Source organism: Apteryx mantelli, chromosome 8, assembly GCF_036417845.1.
Source record: "Apteryx mantelli isolate bAptMan1 chromosome 8, bAptMan1.hap1, whole genome shotgun sequence".
Lineage (NCBI taxonomy): Eukaryota > Metazoa > Chordata > Aves > Apterygiformes > Apterygidae > Apteryx > Apteryx mantelli.
Genome location: NC_089985.1, coordinates 18,007,364 through 18,027,820, shown reverse-complemented (window position 1 = coordinate 18,027,820; position 20,457 = coordinate 18,007,364). Strand labels below are relative to the sequence as shown.

General features: G+C 35.5%; 1 protein-coding gene across 5 annotated transcripts in view; it reads right to left on the bottom strand.

Moving 5' to 3' along the window:
* Window positions 1–20,457, bottom strand: part of CAMSAP2 (calmodulin regulated spectrin associated protein family member 2) — a 97,832-nt gene that overhangs the window by 28,535 nt on the left and 48,840 nt on the right. For 3 of the 5 annotated variants that reach the window (XR_010884838.1, XM_067300795.1, XM_067300796.1), the window contains exons 3-7: window positions 18,484–18,645; window positions 17,725–17,808; window positions 11,415–11,447; window positions 6,967–7,108; window positions 3,537–3,676 (exon numbers count right to left, since the gene is read on the bottom strand). Coding sequence is in view for 4 of the 5 variants with exons in the window: in XM_067300795.1 (XP_067156896.1) it covers window positions 3,537–3,676; window positions 6,967–7,108; window positions 11,415–11,447; window positions 17,725–17,808; window positions 18,484–18,645 (561 nt within the window). In the remaining variant the exon portion in view is untranslated. The remainder of the gene's footprint in view (window positions 1–3,536; window positions 3,677–6,966; window positions 7,109–11,414; window positions 11,448–17,724; window positions 17,809–18,483; window positions 18,646–20,457) is intronic. The other 2 variants (XM_067300797.1, XM_067300798.1) reach the window with 1 other exon arrangement.

Sequence of the window (20,457 nt, the reverse complement as noted above, 5' to 3'; positions counted from 1 at the left end):
TACCTCACAGTAACTTGTTCCTAGGTCTGACCCCTATGGTTCTACAAGAATAAACTAGCAGAGAATGATCTAAAGCTTCAAGAATAAACTACAAAACTAAAGATTTTTTTCCCCTCCCTTTAGCAATGCTTTCAATATATAGCTCACATGACAAAAGCAACATGTGAGAAGTGTTCTTCCTTTCCCTTCAGGGACCATACATGTCCCTTACGATATCCTTTCAGGAATTATACATTCTGTAAAAACCTTTATTCAAGCCGCTAATATTACATACTGACTAATTACACTGCAGAGCTAGTCAGCTGTTATGCCAAAGCAGTAAAGAGGTCTCTACAGTTCTGCAAGGCAGCTCAAGTTCCATGCGAAGGTGCTCACTTTATGCAAGTTCTCGTTTCCACAAACTTGCTCTTTGGACAGGCAGAACACATCTATGTCAAGATGGGATGAGATGTCTCTTAAGACAGCTCTTTCAGATCTGTGTCATCTCCCTGATACAAGTGAAGAACAACATTAAATAATCCTGCCTTAGGTAAAACTGCATATAAGAGAAGGGAGGAGGGAAGATGAGCGCAAAAAAGCAATTTGACACAACCAAAAAGAAATCCAAGATTTTCTATCTTTTCTTGTTGTTAAATAGGCAGGGAGGATTCAGATTTTTTTTTTTTGATTATTTTTAGGTCATCTCTCTCTACTTGCTATTTCCCTGTCTCAAAGTAAAACAAAAAGAAACCATTAGGCCCACTTGGTGGTTCCTCAAACATCTGTGGAATGTGTTCAGATATTTTTTTCTTTAACATCCATAGCCCTACCTTAGTGAACATCTTATTATGAACTTCACAAATGTATTCTTCTTAGAGGAGGAGAAGCAGGCAAATGAGGGGAAACCAAATTTTCTTTCTGACTTCATTTGATTTGGACACATTGAAGTTATCTAGAAATCCTGACAAAGCCTATTTCTTTTCTGTACTAAAACAGAACTAGACCAACAGTTTCATCTGCTGCAACATCTCAGAGCCTACATCAAACACTCTCAAAGCTTGTTAAGTGAAGTTTTACATTAACTTGACTTTTTTTTCCTGTGCTTTTTGATGGCAAAGATAAAAGTGGGAGCAATCACCTTGGTCAAGCCCTGCACTGAATTTCTGGGCTATCGCATACTATCTACAATCCACCTTGAGTTAACAGAACAGCACAATGCAGCGTACTTGGTGAAGAATGTGAAGTATGCACGTTCTGCTTGACCATTTGAAGAGAAAGCGCCTCTGCTCCCTTTATTCCCAAAGACTAGTATGAAGACAGAGCACCTAGTGTAATTTCTAGGAGCACGCCAGGCACAGCATTGTCATTCCAAAAACCCAATCGTAATTTTTTCCTTGAGGCTTTTTCCTGTAACATATCACCAGTTTTCCTGTAACATACCACCTGTCACCAATACCAGAGATTGACAGAGTTTTAAACCAAAGCATAGTGCCATCTACCATGCAGTATTAGTCACCCTGAAAATAAACAGATTTTTGCTGATTAACACAGACACCCAAAGGCATTCTGCTATAAATCCTAAAACTCAAAATTACATAAATTTTCTTGAACGAGATAAAGGTGATTTCTGTTAATCATTTTAATGTGCCACATTCAAAATATCTATTTACAATACATGTTTTTTTTTAAGTGACAATAAAATTCACAGGGGAATATATACATTTATTAAAAGCTACTCTCAGCAGACACAGTGGAAAGCTTACAAAGTGCTCCTTTAACTTTGAGTTTATTTTGAAAGCAAATTATTTCTAAACACAGAAAGAACAGAGTTTATAGCACTAGCCAGAGTTTCCATGCCAAAGTTTAAAAGAAAAACTTGGCAGCCTTTCTTGTAGCATTTCCATCTAAACAGGCATCCATACCACAGCGACTTGTAAAAACATGATCACAAAGGGCTTTCTCAGTTCTAGAAATATTCTAAATCTTTGAAAGAACTCCTAATCCCCTCTAAAAACACTGTTCAGAAACAGCAAAACTAATGAGTCTGTAGCATTTTAGAAGTGTAAAGTCTGAGGTACTGGGATATTGATAAAATATTTAAATATAGTCACTTCTTTAAATCAAAGCTTTATAGTAGATACAGGTTTGAATTATTTCACACCTACTATAAAACACTGGCCTTATTAACTGTCATGGATGAACCTGACGATTAGTGAATTCCATTTATTCTAGATATCTGTGGGCAGGGGGAGATAATCAAAATGCAATGAAGGAATTCTACTCAAGATAATCCCCTGTATGTTGGGAAAGTGAAGACCTAAAAACCAAGAGAAACTGCAATACACATTCTTTTTATAAGGATGTGGGTAGGTCACTGCATCTGAAAACTAAAAATACCAAAACCTGACTGAAAGCAGTCAGTAAACAATTTTGCATACACAAAACAAAACAGCAACAGCTAAGTAGTCTAGACTTAAGTGGCCTGATCCTACTGCCCTTACTCATCCTGGTAGCTCATTACTTATTTGAAAAGGATTGGGCTCAACCCTACAGGAGACGACAAAGCTGTGTTCAGGCTCTGGCCTCTGTGACTCAGCTTGTGAGATTGCTGTAAAGATCATAGAAAGCAGTGGAGTGACCCAGATACTTAGAAACCAATTACATACCATCTACAATGGATATGCTGACTCCATAAAAATAATATTTCACTCCCTAAAGGCAGACCAACAAGAATCTTAAGCAAACGAAGAATGTTTTATATAAAGTCTTAAAGAAACACAAGAATGAAAAATAAGAGTTGCAATTAGGAAATAAATTCAATTACTCTTCAACTTTCCACACAGACTTTAAAAATGATAAAACAAGCAAAACGCTTTTTTTCTCTTTCTAAAAAGGCTGGAATCTTAGAATGACTAAAAATGATAAATTACTTATTCAAACAACTATATATGTTGGAATACCTGCTTTGGCTCTAACAAAGGTCCAGGCACAAAAACATTAGATTTTTCAATGAAATTTACTAAGGAGAGCAAAAAAAAAATGTGTGAACTGAAAAAAATAAGCAGTCTATTTAAACATAGCACATTTACAAAAGTGAAAAACCTTTAAGGTTAAAAACCTAAAAATTATCACTGTGTACATAGAAATGAATAAGGTGGGTGAGTTGTAACTCCAGAAACAACGCTTTAAAATTCCGTCATCTGAAAGCCTGAACAAATTAAAACTAACAGAGATCACCATTACATTTTTATAGAAATATTACAGATTGCATGCTTGCTTTAATAAGTAATAAAAAAAGAATATAAAGTGTGAAATCATTCTGCACAAAATCAAAGTTTTTATAGATGTTTTCATAAGTGTTCTTTTTAAAATACTATTATTAGACTAACCTAACTGTCAAAGGAAGGTGGTCTTACATGCAGCTGAAATTTGTGTTGCATACTATACCACAACAGATGCGACGCTCTTTCTCGCTTAGCTGTATAGCAGTAAACCAAGAAAAGGCTAAATAAAACATCACTGTGTACAGTAGGGTTTGGGTTATTGTTTTTTTTTACCTTTATTGAAGAAGCTGCATAGAGCATATCTTCAAGACTGAAATGGCAACACTGGTTAAGGTATTCCTGGCAAAATTCTTGAATCAACTGTAGATTGTACAGGCTGTCAGCCAAAGACATCGTCTCTTTCAAACAAATATCTAGAAAGGAAGAAGAGAAGCAAAGATTACGTATAGTTACAGATCTGAAAAGAAGTGCTTTTCACATAACAACTGCTAAGCATTTTCATGATAAATTCAATTTAAATTTAATTTCAATTATTTTTTTTAAATTTAACAGGAGACTTATTTTTCTATTTCAGAAACATAATAAATGACAACACATTATATTTTATCTTAACACAGTTTTACATCTTTAGACATTTTTCTAAACATAAATGAGTTTCATTTTTCACTATAGACAACTGCTCTGATTTTTTTCTGCTTTGCCTTTTGTGAAAATAGAGGTTATGCTTCAAGTCCTGCTGTTTTCAGATAGTGAAAAATTTTATTTAATCAATAATAGACATTTTTCCAATTAGATTTTCTATACTCAAGTGACAATAGGAAATGTATCCTTTTTCACAAAACTCCCCAGATATGCTAATTCCTTCTCTTTGCACAGGGACCTGAGAGCACATTTTAATGCTATTAACTCTGGATCCTCCCACAAAAGAAGCATCAGTTAAGTCTTATGTATTCAGTTTTGTGTATTCAGATGTTTGATATGAATTTTTACAAGGATCAGAAGCCTCTGACATATTAATATTACCTCTCTATGTTTGAAAGTGCTATTTAAAGACAATGGAGCAGCAGCAGTGAATGGACTAGTGTGGTACAGTATCCTCTGAATACTACTTATGGCCAAGCAACCTTCTGTTCTCTTTTTATAGATGCTTTTTGGATGATTAAATAGCAGTAATAACTTCCTAGAAAGAAGGCAGTCCTTATAAAAAGAGGAACTGAAGAAAGAAAAGAAAATAAATACACTTCCAGAGCAAGCATTAGATTTTATTCCTAAAGCAACAGTGTATGACAGAGCCCAGCATCACAATTTTAAAGTGTTCAGAGTAGACAACTTTCTCCAGACAAGGAATCTACTTTGATGCTATCATGATAAAGATCCCCATACTGAAGGATTCATAAATTTCCCATCACCTCAGCCCCACAGTACAAGTAGTATGGAAAAAAAAAATCTTTGACTTAACTGACAGAAATGAGATTAAATTTAACAGTACAAAATGCCAAGTCATGCATTTGGATCCAATAAAATTCTAATGTGATTTACCAGTTGAAAGTGATATAGAGTAGGAAGGTATTGTGTATTAGCCAATGTCAAGATGTTTATGAGCTTTCAGCATCATGTAGCTATAAAGAAAGCAACCACGATGCCAAAATGTATCAGGAAATGTATTTCCAGTAGTGACAGGGAAGTACTGTACAAGTCTGGATTTCTGTGTACAATTATGACCATCCATATTCAAGAAAGATTAACTGAAACTGGAATAGTTGCAGAGGAAGACTATTGAGGATGATGAGAATGGAAATCCACTTCAGAAGGGGAGACTGAAAAGCCTTGGTTCAGCCAGCCTTGGCAAAACAGAAGAAAGAAATTATATAAAAAACGCAGACATCAGATTAGGAGAAGCTATTCCACCCAAAGGGCACTACTGGAAGAATAACAAATGCACGTAGACAGGCTCCAAGTATGTTTTGGTAGTAAACAAGAATAAGATTATAACCAGGTAAGAAGTGGAGCTCTGCAACAGTCTAAGTGTATAGACTTAGAAATGCTAGACAGCTTTAAGATGGAACATGGTAAATTCATGAAAGAGATTAAACAAGTTTGAACAACAGCAAATTTCTGGACTCGCTGAGATAGGAAGCCTTTTCTAGTCCTACACTCCTAGAAGAAAACCTAAATTTGAAAGTTAAAGTCTTGATGAGAAGTGACCATCTATTTCAGACTACAGAAAATTCTGGATTCATGGTACTTTTGGTTTGTTAATGCATTTTTAAGCGCTTTTGCACATGTATTTTTGTTAGCTCCCTTCCTCAGTTCCAATACAGAATAAGTTCTCAGTGAAATTTAACACACACCAAAAATGATATTGTTAAATACAGTGAAGGCAGGCAAAGTCTTTTATAGTGCTCCTAGTTGCTCCAGAGTTATCTTTGAATTTACTCCTGAGACAACAACATTCATGCACGTTTGCACATCTTTAGGGAAGATGATGTCAGGACACCTGAACAAAAACATCAGAGCTAAAGTTTCACAGATGACATGGGCCTTGTCGTCATGTTTCACTGTGCTGAAAATCAGATGCTGGAGGAGTCTCTTGGTAAGTACATATGTGGCCCTGCAAAATATATACAAGATCCTTTGGGCATTCCATATTTCCACTCATGCTAAAACAGCAAGAAGGAATTAGGTGCTACCCCAGATTCAATACAATCCAAGTTTTAACTCTTCTCTAATGAGATACAATAGTATATATTTGGCTGCAACATTTACGTAAATTGAAAGTTGTATTTTTCAGATTCACAGGCCGAAGAACAGTGAATGCATGCAGTTTTAGCGTCTTTCATTTTCAATGCCTACTGTGCTGGAAACTTCCTATAAAGTGGTTGTGCATATGAATTTCAGATTTCAGTCCTTTGCAAGCTTTATCCCCTTGTTCGTATTCCTGGATTTCTCAGGATGCTTCTGTATAAGTGTTCCCACGACATCAAAGGTATCATGGACAGAACATAGGCAGAAAATGATGGGTGTTAGCTGCCAAGACATTTTACAAGTACATGAGGCTCACAGTTGCCAGGAGGAAGATATGACTTTAACCAGGCCACAGAGCAAAAGAACAAGATGAAGCTGCTCTTCGTCCCAACCGATTACTATATAGAACCACATGATACCAATATGTTCTACACTCTATATTTTTGTTTTCTCTATAAATGATATAGTTAAATATCAAGTGAATTAAAAGCCCAGAACACAGAGCAACTATTTACCATGCAGCACAGCTGTACAGCACTAGACTACCTGTAAGAAAAAGAAGTGACCCTTCTGTGTTTTACATTTGTAACCACTCAGATTCACAAGAAAGCATTTATGTGGCTTCAAGAATCTGAGTCTTCCAGAAGGTGTCAAGCTATATAGCCTGAAGGCAAATGTGCTGCCAAATGAGAATACACAGACAGATCTATCATGAAATTCCTTTATACATTTATATTACTGTGGTAACATAAGAGTAAACAAAACATAGAAGGACACCTTGGTTCCTTTTATTCAAAGGTAAAATAAATAGGCACAAAGTTAATATTAAACCCCTCACCACCACACTCAAATTATACCTCCTGTGTATTGTATCTTAGCATCCTCTTCTACATGGATATCAAATAAAGACATTTCACCTTTTATAGACGTCTGTTTACAAGACATGCAAGACACATACCCTCCAGTTTAATGATATCTGGACAGTAGAAGTGGATCAGGGCCGCTAAAGCACAGCCGTCTGTACCATCTTTCAGCAGATTTTCTACCAATGGAATGCAGGGCAGCTGCTTAAGCAATGTTTGCTCCTTCCTATAACGAGCCTATAATATAGAAAACAAGAGATTAAAAGAGACAGAGGCTCCGAAACACGAAGAGATTTGTACTGTAGGCTTTGTGCTCCATTAGCAAAAAGGCAGTATTCAGTAAATAGCTGACTACTCTTTGGTAATTTCTTAAAACTGTTTACATTTTGCCCCATTTTGAATGGTGTAAATAATCTAAGAGGAAAGAAGCCTACATGCTAATATTGAGGCTTCCTTCAAAACTACCAAAAATTGATGACCTCTGTATAACATGCTAATTTAAATCACATCTTATAATTTATTTTACATTCAACATTCATTGTTATACAATCAAAAATGATCTGTGTGTAAACACAATAAGACAAATCCTTAGCTAGTCTAACTTCTGTTTACTGACAGGTCAAATGACTTCACGAAGTTAAAACACCTGAGAATCTAGCCCAAAAACTCATTCATATAACTGGTCTAATGGCAGATTCAGAAACAAGGAAATCTGCATTTGATCAACTCCATTTTTATTACTAGTGCGCATCACTAAACAGTCATAAATGTAGAGAAGCATTAATGGTCCCAACTGCTATGGCAAACAAACAAAAAGCCCAGTTACAAAAAGGAAACATTTTGAAAAGCAACTCCCTGTACAATATATGGATATCATTATTTCAGAATACCAAGATAGCATACATCTGCAATGTATATATTTTCATGCTTTTTGGGGGGCAGGAGGCTTACTTAAAAAGTCATTCATTATTCTTATCATCTCTTTTCACTGCTTCCTAGGAAAACAAATGAAGGTGAAAGACTGACACAGATTTTAATTTGTTAACATTATTTATTGAGACTTTTTTTTTTTAAACTGGTACTGAAGGATTACTTTTCATTTCTCAGAACTAGTTATGATGCCAAGAATGTTTATTTAATTTTACACTATTTTTATTCGATACACATTAAATTGGCACGCTCACTGTAGGGACCCTGAAAACTCTTCCACATCACATTAAGGGGTATGGGACACTACAGACTACATGCTAATGGGATGTACTCCAAAGCTGGAGCAAACTTCTTATCTCCTGCCCTGTTCTCTTGGTTGTGCTGGAGCGGTTGCTGATGGGGCTGCACGGTGAGTAAAACCAGTGATCCAGCTGAAACGTCTCTCTCCTCTCCTCTCTCCTTTGTTTCTGTAGCAAAGGAGTAGGCAGGGCTGGAGGTTTTATGGGTGGGGTGGGAACTGTTAAAGCCAGCTTTGCTGGCAAGAGAGTCTGTGGAACCACAGACTAACCCTGAAGGCTATATTTCCCGTCACTAGATTTGTGCTAAGAAACAGATGGGATTATCTTTAGTGCACGTCAGCCTCCTCTAACTGGCCCAAGAAGCATAAATCTAGCCTGGCAATAACAGACGCACCAGTTCTAGAAAAATAAAGTGCTCGTATTTAGGCCGTACTTTGCCATATTAATATTTGAAAAACCCGAGAGCTAGCCTTTGCTTCACACTTGAAATGTACTGATATTTAGGTGTGAGAAGTATGTCGCATAAACATAAAAACGCCCTTTTTGCATGCTATGGTAAAGATCCACTAATGCCAAACAACAACAAGTTTGTGTTTCACGCCTCATTACTATTTTCCCCATAGCAGTAACATCTCCTCTTAACTCTCATGAAAGAGACCAACTCCACTTGCAGTTAAAGTTTTTTCCTTTTTTACTTTATGGCAAGCTAATGACCCACTATGATGAAAATCTGTTAAGTTATAAATATCATGCTAATATGTCCCTGTACTTCCCCCAGGAAAGTTACTGAAAATAAGTATACGAAATATTGTTATTTGATTATGAAATAATGATAGAAGATACAGGATACAGATGGACTCTAAAATTATGGTCCAACAAGTCCTGTGTATTTTATATATTCTTTTAAATAAAGTCTTTTTAAAAATAATTTTGAGTATTCAAAAATATGATAACACAATTGTCTTGCATAGTAAATTCTGTGAAAAGACCTACTGTCACTTTAATGATGCCTTAAACTCCCATATGAACAGTGCCCACAGACTCTGGAAATTGTGTCAAATCATTAAAGTGGACCTAGGAGGAGGATTTAATTTATTTTAGAGACTATACCAAACACATTACTTCAGGAAAAATGAAGTTATATAATCTGATATGCTAGGTTCATTAAGGTATAACAGGCATGTTTCAATTTGTTTGAAAAGATAAGAAGAAATTATACTTAAAAATAAAAGACATTGGTAATTGCACTGGTGATTTTTAATAAACTTCCATTTGAAGAAACTCTTCTAATCAGTTGCAACGTATGCTAATGAATATGGATGCAATAATGCAAAAGAACCTGTAAATTTAGTACAATGCTACAGTGCTAATTTAAACATCAGTGCTAAGAGAGGCATCTTGTTTCTAAGATCCTATTGAAGCCGGCTTAAGTTAGCAGCTTCAAGTTTATTCCACTTGCAGAAGCCTAGGTAGAGCCAAGACACTAGCACATAAACAAGGTCAGCTCAAAAAGAATTACCAGCACCTCACCTAGGCTGCCCTAAGCGCGAGGGGGTATTCTGGGGTAGTAACGAACGCTCACACGCATTTACCATATAGTAGGCAGCATGCTGCTCATTTCCTCCTCAGAGCAACCAGTGCGGCTGCCCATATGCTCAGGACTGTCTCACCAGCCAACACTTGTGCGACGCAAAGCCAGGAGACCAGGAGACTGAGCTGCTCCAACATCTGGAGTCGCTGCCCTCTTCCCGGAGGAGCAGCGCACTGACCAGGAGCCCCAGGGTTTCGACTGTGTCTCTACTCAACTTGCAAGCTCAAACTAACACAGATCCCACTAGTTCAAGCTGTTTATGGACAATAGGCAGGGCAAATTTGAGTTATAGTCTTTAATATTTCATACCTGAATATAGTTTGAACACAATAGTGGAGACTCACTAGTAAAGGAATACCTTGGGCAAAAATAGAACAAAAACATAGTCTGAAACTGCTCTGAAGCAGTACCCTATTTTGTAGAAACAGAATAAAAGAAAATGAAAATGTGCTTAAACTTCTGTAGCGTAGTGATGACCACAGAGGGTCCATCTTTTGCATTAGTCCATCCATTTAATTGTGCTAAGTATCTTAATTCCAAAACAAAATTAAAGGATTTTACTTTAAAGAACAGCATATTCTGTGTGAAAATATATGGCAATTGTAATAAAGATCATTATAGAAATTGTCTATATAGCATAAACTATTATAACTTTGAACACTGATTGTCAGAACTTTTTAATGTAATTTTTTAGACATCAGGTCATTGCTGGTTTTGCCTACATGTTGTCAACCATGCAATTGCTTTGTTATTTTTAATTCTCTTTGCAATGTATGAACAATCTTTTACTAGTTAAGACACAGCTATGTGAGGGACTGCTAGATCAGTTATTTGATGGTCCTTAGCTCAAAGATAAATCAGAAACAGTTCTTTGGAATTCAGATCAACACTATGCAGTTCTGCATACCTAAACAGCTGCAAATTTTGTTCTCAATCAAACTGTGTGTGTCTGTTCATGACAAAATGCTATCCACATTGCAAAAACTGTTGTGGAGTAAGCAAGCTGAATGTATTTTAGGGGCAAGTTACAGTACAATAGAGGAAAGTAACTATAATCCCAAGGAGACACATCACAGAGAAAAACTTTAATATTATTATTATTATAGACCTGAACAGCTCCTTTTTATTGCTTTTAATCAAAGCAAAAGACTACAGTTTTGGTCATTTTTGTGCGGGGAGAAATTTTAAATTTAATATTATATAATTATTAACAGCAATCCTAAGTAGCTGCTACCAGCTGGAAAAATTAGAGAATCCAAGACTAATGCCATGATGATTGCATATTCTTTCAAAAAGTCCCAAAATTTCAGATTCCATGTAGCACTGACAAATCAAAAATTGTTTCAACAAGTCTCTTAAAAAGAGAGTCAATATCAAATACCATATATTTACTGGAAGCCTATGAGAAAGTATTTTACAAGAAAAATGATAATTTGACATGAACTAAGATGACACAGCACTCTCTTACAAGGAAAAAAAAAAGAAAAAAGATACCTTTACTGTTTAAAAGGTAATTCCTAATCCAGCATCATACTTTACGTTTATTTTGCACAGATTACCTTGTAAAACAGGATTCTGTACTATGCGCACCTTTGAACAGCAATCTCTTATAAAATTATCTTGTATAGATAAATGAAATGAATGATTACACCAGCATGACATGGACAAAGCCATTCCCAAAATAAGCTACTTTGATTAAAGTGAAGCAGTTGGGCAAACTTACAGGAACCAGTTTCCAAAACCATTTGGTAGGAGACTTCAGAGGAAGCAGTAGAAAAAAAAAAGAATAAGCAAAAAGCAAAGAAAAAAAAAAAAGGAACAATTTATCAGATTTCATAAATTACTTTCACAAAGCAATTTTCTTTAATAGTCTCAGTTTTGTACAACAGTGAATTATAATTTCATGGTAAACATTAGTGCAATGTAACCTTTACGTATTGTACTAATTAGCAGAACTAATACTGGAAAAATAAGTATCTGCAGTCTTTGTAGTTCAACTTTATAATTTTCCCACATGAACAAAGATTTTCAGATCAATGCAGTTTTATTTAATGCTTTCACACATCTAATTGTACCCTAAATGTGCAATCCATTTGACAACTGAAGAATTCATTTGAGACTTGAAGTCATGTTATCGCAAGTATCAAAATGAACTCTCACAGCATGTATGATGAAGCAGGAAAGCCAAAGCAATGAACAAACGGTATAAACACACTTTAATACAATACAACCAATTCCAGTGGAGTTTGCATTAGTTACTTCAAAGTCAAACAGTTATGTTTCTAATGTTCAACAATACTTTTAAACAGACATATGACAGTTCCCAGAACAATGAGAGATGCAGGCAGTTATATTCTTGCAATGACAAATCACATTAGCATCAGCTACATGATGTGCAATGACCTGAAATGTAGATGGAGTTTTCTTTTGGCTGCTAGCAGAGAAATGATCAGACCTGCTACATACAATTCTAAACTGATATGTTACCAAAAATTACATAATAAAATTACTAAAAAAAATTAGTTTTACAAATATAAAATTTAATCTAAAAGTTTAATCCTAAGAATACTGAAGTCAGTGGATTTTTTTTTAACTCTATACGCTAGGGTGGCATAATACTTTTACTACTCAGGAAAAAAACCCATTGTGTGGTATTACATATACATGCAGAAAACCTCACCATTTTATTCTATTAATTTAATTATACAAATTAAAATATTAAAAACAATAATAAGAGCAGAGGAAAAATATTTTGTTTTATGAAGAGAGAAATATTCTGTGGAAATGGTAAAAAAAGTAGTTTTAAACTCAAAGTGCTATGGAAGCTTGTTATTTTACATAGTTGTTATAGAACATTGCACTTTAAAAAAAGTTTAAAAATAACTGAACAAATGAAACAAAGCTTTTTATTTAAAAAAGTTATTGTACAGGAAAGGGTGTGCATTAGCAACAGGACTATTCTCAACATCCTTCCCCTCCATTGGACTGGGCTACTATAGTGGAGAATTCCCAAACCGCTTTGAAGAAGTGAACTACGAGGTGCATATTAACGTGGGGCTCTAGATATTCCCTGTCAAATTAAAGCACTTTTCGTAGGGCTCAGTTTCTCTTCTCCTCATTGAATTCTTGTCAATGCACGGGAAAGCACAGGAATTTGAAAAACAATGATTTTTAACTGTAATCGGGAGTTCTAAACCATATTATAAAGCAGAGTTTTACATAAATGGCCCAAGATCAGATTTGGGCTGGCTATCATTTTACATGACACCGATAGGAACATTTTTATTTGATGTAGCAAGTTGAAATGTACTTCAGCCTTCCTCTTATCAGACCAGTCTGCACCAAAAAGATCTATCGCTATCTACTAAAGATAGACCGAAGACCTGCTCTTCAGAAAAACCTCCCCACATTTGTTTCAGTTCCAGAGATCAGCCCTGCCTAAAGGTACAAACTGAACTCAGAACTAGCAGCCTGATATGTATTTTCATTTGTCCACTCGGCTGAAACAACCGCTAAGCCGACAATCAGCATTCTTCGAGAGGCTGAAAGGCTAAAGATAATCACTTTTAAATTTGGATAGACTATAACATTTATAAACAGATTTCAGCACACCCTTTGTAAAGACAGTTTAAGAAAAGGATAAAGAAAAGCTGAAATCTCTCATACAACATAACAGGAGCCCAATGGCTGTGCAATTAGCATTAGCCTCCCAAAGGCTAAAGAATTACAGTCCCTCGGGTGGAGGGTTTACAGGTTTACAAAAAGGTTCTTTAATCTCCTTTGACAAAAAAATTTTCAATATGATTCTATTACAAATTTAACCCAGCATAAATTCATCCTGGTACCAAAAACTGGTGGCCATGCCCTTCATTAAATACTTGTTTCTGCCCTCTCCCTTGCACTGTCATTAGTATTCATGCAGCTGTGCTTTAACTGGATCAGGAAGCTGATCCTGCTGCAAACTTTTTCTTCCCCCAGTTCGCTTTTGATAGCAGTACGGACTTATGCCACATTAAATTGATTGTGGAACTATGGCATTAGTGTTTTACCTTCACACACAACGTTGCATTGTTTAAACTAATTAAAAAAATGTTTAAAGAGTTCAGTCCTTCTGATGAATATTCTTACATTTGTTTCTCAGGTGGGATTTGCATTGATTTGGCTCAAAAGCACTAAGAATGATTCAGTCTAAATCACAAAAGCAGGGGAAAAACAACAGAATTTCACGAAAGCTTCAACTACATCCATCATTAGTTTAATCAGTGCAACTGTACACTTGCTACATATTATTCAACTGAAGCCTGAAAACCAAAGCTAATCACTACAAAACTTGAAATCCTAATTCTGAAAGAAGATGCAGGGACTCTACCAGAAAAAGATGAGGTTAGCACAAATCACCAGCAGATCGAGATACACAGAGGACTACCTGGAGCTAAAAATCATACATAATCCTTCCTCTGTCTTATCTTCTACAGGAAGCTAGCAGCAGAAGAAAGTGAAGGAAAACAAAAGCAATCTCGTAATTGGTTAGTACTGCTCTGTTTCTATCTATCCAAAACCAGATAATAGGTATATCATATCAGTTGCATCATTTGTTAATCTGTGCACATGTTGTTTACAATTTCTAGAAATGCAGAAGCTCGCTATTTATTGCATAAAGGCTCACAGCAGTTTTGCAACAATATAGTATGGCATTAATTTGGCAGCTTTGAGGATTATGCTCAATGCTTTATTTTTTTACAAATAAAATTTATGAATTTATTTATTTGCTGCTTCTTGGCCAGAAACTAAAATTAAAGAAAAGCTTTCCCCAGTCTTTAAGAACGACCTATTCTTCCCATCTTTGTTTGGTAATCTCCCTAAATCAGCACAAGAGACAGTCTTAATTTAAATTTAGTTCAGGTTCAAGACCGCAGCTTAGAAGCTCTGAAACTCAAATGTCCTAAGGTGTCTGGCCAGAGCAGGAGGGAGATCCTACGACTTCTAAAGCTTTCAAATGGAATCGTCACTTTTGACCTTCTAACTGTGTGGGTAACACAGAAAACCTAAATTATAAAACTGATCCCCAACCTGAAAAGGATGGTGGAAGACACAGAAGAGGCACAACAGAATATTCCACTTCTCCTATATGCTAAGTTTTAAAATACAAGTAGAAGTAATTGTTAAAAAGATTATAAAAGCATCTAAGTAAGAAAATGAAGCAATTTATTTCAGGTAGTAAGAATTAAGCTAGAACTGTGGTATAAGCACTAAAACTTATATACATAAACTTCAAAAAATGTAAATGGCCCTACTTTCCAACTGGTAAAAATCAAGATCTCCCAAGTCTGTGTCAGCATTTTTGAAAATTGGAACCACTCATTTACGTGCCTTAATAGAAGTGTAAGTCCTTAACTAATACAGAAGTAGGCTGTTCACTGCTCATTTAGGAAATATTATTTAATTTTCCAGGTAATGGAAAAGTCTGTAATAAGGTTGCTTTGGTTAATTTAAGAACAAAAAAATCTCCTGATATCAAAAACTAAACCCAGGCACAGCAGGGAATGAAAAAAATAGAAGGAAGAAAACTGTACAAATTAGTTAGTACTTTCAGCTCAAATTATACACATATTTCAGCAATAGCAAAATCTGGTACGAGAATATAGCTATGATATTCCACAACTTTGTTGAGACATACTAGGTAGGATCAATGCCATAAAGCAACTGGACATGTCACTGATTATGTGCCATAAAGAAAGAAAGGCATGAATAGACTGAGTATGGAGACAGATATCAGGGTAAAACACTGAAGTCTGAAAATAGATACTAGGAGATACTTGATAGGAGCAACATCATAACAGAAAACTCATGTTAGAAACTCTGAACAACTTGATTAAAAGAAGATCTGTATTGTAGTTTTCTTTGATAATTAGCATTCAGTATGGGCCACAGTTGAGAAACAGTCACTGTATTTAATAAATTTCTAAATCTCAGGTGCTCATATGTGTGCAAGCACCATTAGCATTAGCAAAAATAAATGGAAATCTGGGAAATATTGGGAGGCATATGATAAATCAAGACGGCTGAGATTTTAGTGTAGTGGGTAAGCTATCAGTTAAACAGACCCACGTTTCTCAAAGAAAGAACTGTGATAAAGAAAATCTGAAATAGAAAAAATCTGAAATGAGTTCAAAATATGTTGTTATCCTCCTGCATGTAAAATAAAAAGTGCAGTGATTCAAATTATTTAACACTTAAAATCAGAGCTGACTAATTTAGATACTAGATTTGTTTTCTAGAAGGAGATTCCATTTATCATTGTATTCACTGAAACTTTGGTGTACTACTTATATTTTGATTCATTTTTCCAATTATTTACACCCTCATTTTTCTCATGTACTTGTAAAGTATGATTAACTTTTTAATAGCAATTTTTTTTGCCATAATCCTCCATAAACTCTTAGTGGCAGAAGAGACATCTAGGGGGAAACTGGAGCCTGAGGTTTTGCCCATGCTGAGATTTTAGTTAATGGATAAATACTAATATAACCCCCAGCATGGAATACCTTACTTGACAAAGTAATTTATGTAGCTGAAAGCCACACTGAGGCAAATAATGTTAGATGCGCCTGGGATAACATCTAAAACTCAGTGTATAGAAGGCCTTAGTTACAAAATTTTCCATGACAGGACAACTGTAGCATGATCTTGTTATTTTGGAAAATGCATTTTTACATTGGCCAGCAGAACAGAGCTCTCATTTTATCCTAGATGCCTCCGTAATTCAGATGGAAAAACAACACAAATGCATATAACATTTTAGTGTAAAATTTTTATTCCATTGGGTCCATCTATGGCATCAGCGACAGACTCAAAAATCTTTCAACTACTGATACAAGAGCACTAGGTTATCCTTTTTGTTTGTTTCTTTTTGTTTACTTCAGACATCTTATTCCCATGATTTCCATGTAAAGATAATGAGGTTCTCTTTATTTCTTTGCCATTATTAAACCCAGATACCAATTTTTCATATTAAGATATACGCATCAAGACTTCACTATTTTTGTTGTAAAAAAAATCTCATTTCCTTTTGCTGAGTCACATACTTACTAATTAGCTTTAATCATTCCTTATGTTTAGAAAGAAACCACGAGTACAGGGATATCCATTGCATATCCACGCATTTTGAAGCTGAACATTTAATCTAGCCAGGCTCTTTCAAAGTAACGTTGAAGGGGAGGTTGCTGTTTACAGAACAGACAAGGAAGGGAACTAGGATTACAGTCCTAGGGCAGCTAGGAAGTCTGTTCTACATTCAAGGGCAGGGTTAATATTAGAGGGTACTCCCAGCTCACTACCATTCTCCCAATAATAAGTATATCATAATAGGAAAAGTGATCTCACTCTGAAGCAAGCTACCAAAACATTTTATGTACTCTAGAACTGTTTGCAATCCTTCTGTATTTTGACGGGTATAATACTATTAAATTAACTGAGCTCCATAAGCAAAGGGAAAAAAATCCTGTTAGGAAAGGGTATCAAACAATGTTTTTACCATATATATAATTAAACTTCTAATCAACAAATATCATGATCATAGATAAAGCAGTTCTGCCTATGATGCCACATATAGCTTTATCTCTTTTAAAATATATGGAATTCATACAGTCCTAATGAAAAAAACATGCTTTTCTTTTTCATATTAGATCCAACTGCAGTTTGAATTCATTTGGAGAGTATTTATTAGTCTTAATAAATTCTGTAGAACTTACTTATATAACAGATGTTTTGATGCTATCAAGGATTTATTTGTCAAAAAGAACAACTGGGAATAAAAAGTGTAGCTCTACTATTGTTGCATGTAAAGGATGTTATCATGGAAACACTGAAACTAACAATGATATGCCTGAAAACTAAAAGCTTGCTTTCTTCAACAAACGTTTAAAGTGCAATGTCTGCAAATATATATTTACTTATGCATACCATATGCAAGTAGATTTTGTTTACAGATAAATACTTATTCTTGTTTAAAATATTAACCCCCCTACACCTACCTTTTGACCTCCTGCAGACTCTGCACTGTGATGCTCTTTTAGTTTTTGTTCCTGTTCCATTATGTCTTTCAAATGTTCATTCACCTAAAGACAAAATAATTTCTTAAGTAGTCTATTCTAAGACACAAGTGCCAGAAATTACAGGTCTTTTACAGGCCTATAAACCACTACCCCCAGGTTAATTGAAAACATTAAACAAATGAAATGTCAGAATCTATAACCCTGAAGCACAGTTAACAAATGTCAGTGTTTCAGTCCATACACGGTGCCACATGTTAGCTTTACATTGCATAAATTAACCTGACCCTTATTATGCTCCATCACATTTGATTAACAGTGTATTGTTTTCATTAGATTTGATCATGCAGTGAAGGTACATCACAAGAAAGATGTGCTCTAATATAAACAGGACCACCTTGGTTTTGAATCATGGTAAATTACACAAGACGATCCTTCTTAGCAGAGCCACCAAGAGACCCTCAATCAGCTCATCATGGCATCAAAATATGACAGTGACTGTTAGATGTCATATGTAACAAACACTTTTATTTACACTTTCCATTTATTTGGCTCCAATAAGTTTAATTGATTTCTGCAATTTTTTTGCTTTTTATTATCCGCTTGCAGCAGATTAAAGAACAATCCACATCAGACACGGTCTTGATATTCCCACACACATACATATCCCTACCCACTCATCTCTAACCGAATCATATAGTCTACAAAGAAAATCACAGCTTACTTTTCCTGTACTCGTACCTTGTTTATCCAGAACATGACAGCATCTTCAATGTCATAAGGCAGATCCGCAGCTTGGAAGAAGGATGAATACTGCTGAGTGCATGCAATCACTTTCTCCACGCTGACCATCTCTACAGTATATGCCATCATTAGAGTATCGATCATGGCCAAGTGAGCACTCTGCAGAGAACAGCAGTAATACCTATTCAGTTTTCAAATCAAAAGATTACTTTCTTAAGTACTATTTTTGAACATAGCCCAAAGCAGTAAATGATACAAGTTTTATGCCTGCTTGACAGTTTTTGAACAAAAGATAATGATGGAACGGTGTAACATATTTGACAAAGCAATACAAAGCAAAAGGATATTCATTAAAAATGCTTATTACAAATTAAAATAATATGGACAACAAAATTAATACCAAAAACAAAGGCCTGGAGCTGGAAAGAATAAGAAATTTGAATGATTACAGCAATAAATCACTTTGACGTTTTAACAGACCAAAAAAGATCTTTTAAAGATTTCACCCTAATGAAAAAAAAAAACCAAACAACCCTGCCTGACCAATTTTATTTGTACTGGAACTAAAAACTGAGACTGGCTGAGAAACACCCTTTCATCATCATCTTGAGAAACAAGTGAAAGTCTACCTATTTTTTAAGTTATAATCCAGGAAGACGACAGAATTATACTAACCTTAAGAAAGAAAAGACATGAGAGAAAAGATTTTGTTTTCTTCTAAAAAATTAATTATCTTATGCAGATACTGCTAAACAGGCACAACTAGGTTTAAAATAGGCATACACTGATAAATAAATTTCTGTGTTAAAATGGAAGGTATCTGTTTCTCCTAACGTTGTTACGGACTGAAAACCATAATGGCTTTTTCACAATTTGTGATTAAAAAAAAGGAAGACTACCAGGATTTTCATAAGATTCTTGTGACTGAGTAAGGAAATTCTGACAGTTTGTATGAGATAGTGCCTACAGTTAAACAGATTTGTTTCTGCTTCATAGTATAAAAGAACAGCAACAGCTTTAGGTATTAAGGAGCAACGTTTCCCCTGAACCAGAATGATTTCCGAAGGCAATATTTTTAAAAACATTGCCTTTTAACTGATCTCACGATGCAAACAAAGACTCCAAACATTCGTTAACACCATCATTCCAATTCAACTCTACAAAAAATATTCTTATAAACATTTCACAAGGTAGTTTTCACAGCCATGGCAACAGCAAGAACAACATGAGTCACACAGCAATATGCCATCTATGCGTTATAGTTACGGTAGTATGTGCACATCATTTATTCCCCAATTCCCAGCAGGAGAATGATGAACAGATTCCGATTCTGTGCTGCCCTTAGTGTTTGTATCACTGGATAAGGTGAAACTCTTTCAAAGGCAGACAGCAGCATATATCCTTTTAAAATTCAATTAGGTTGTTTTGTTTGTCTGACAAAAAAGGCCAAGCTATACTTATTGTATCTACTAAAGATGTTCACAAAACTGCTCCTGGTAGCCAACCTTCCTGGCAAGAGGTCATGCGTCCATGGACCCTCGATGTGACCTGTGAGTCCTTCTGCCTGCCACATACTCCATCCGTGCTCCTGGCACAGTACTGCTGGGCTAGTAGCCAGCACCTCTTCATCCTCCTTTCTTGGCTAACTTACTCAGAATAACCTTTTTTCACCATACTTGCCTCCCCTGTGAATCTATTTACAAACCTTCAGCAGGCAGGTACTGATATGGGCTCTTGGGTGTGAATGATAGAAAGAGCTGGGGAGCAGATGGCATAGAGCTCTTGCCATCCAAAGCATTTAAGAACGAAAGTACAGAGAGTATTGCCCGTGCCCAGCCTCTTGAGGAACACCAAGCATGGCAATATTTATAGAGATACAGAAGGGATCAGTCATTTTGTTGTGGGCCCAGCAAAAGAGATCAGAGAAGAACTTCAGACCAAATGTCACATCACTTACTAGTAAAGCCCCAA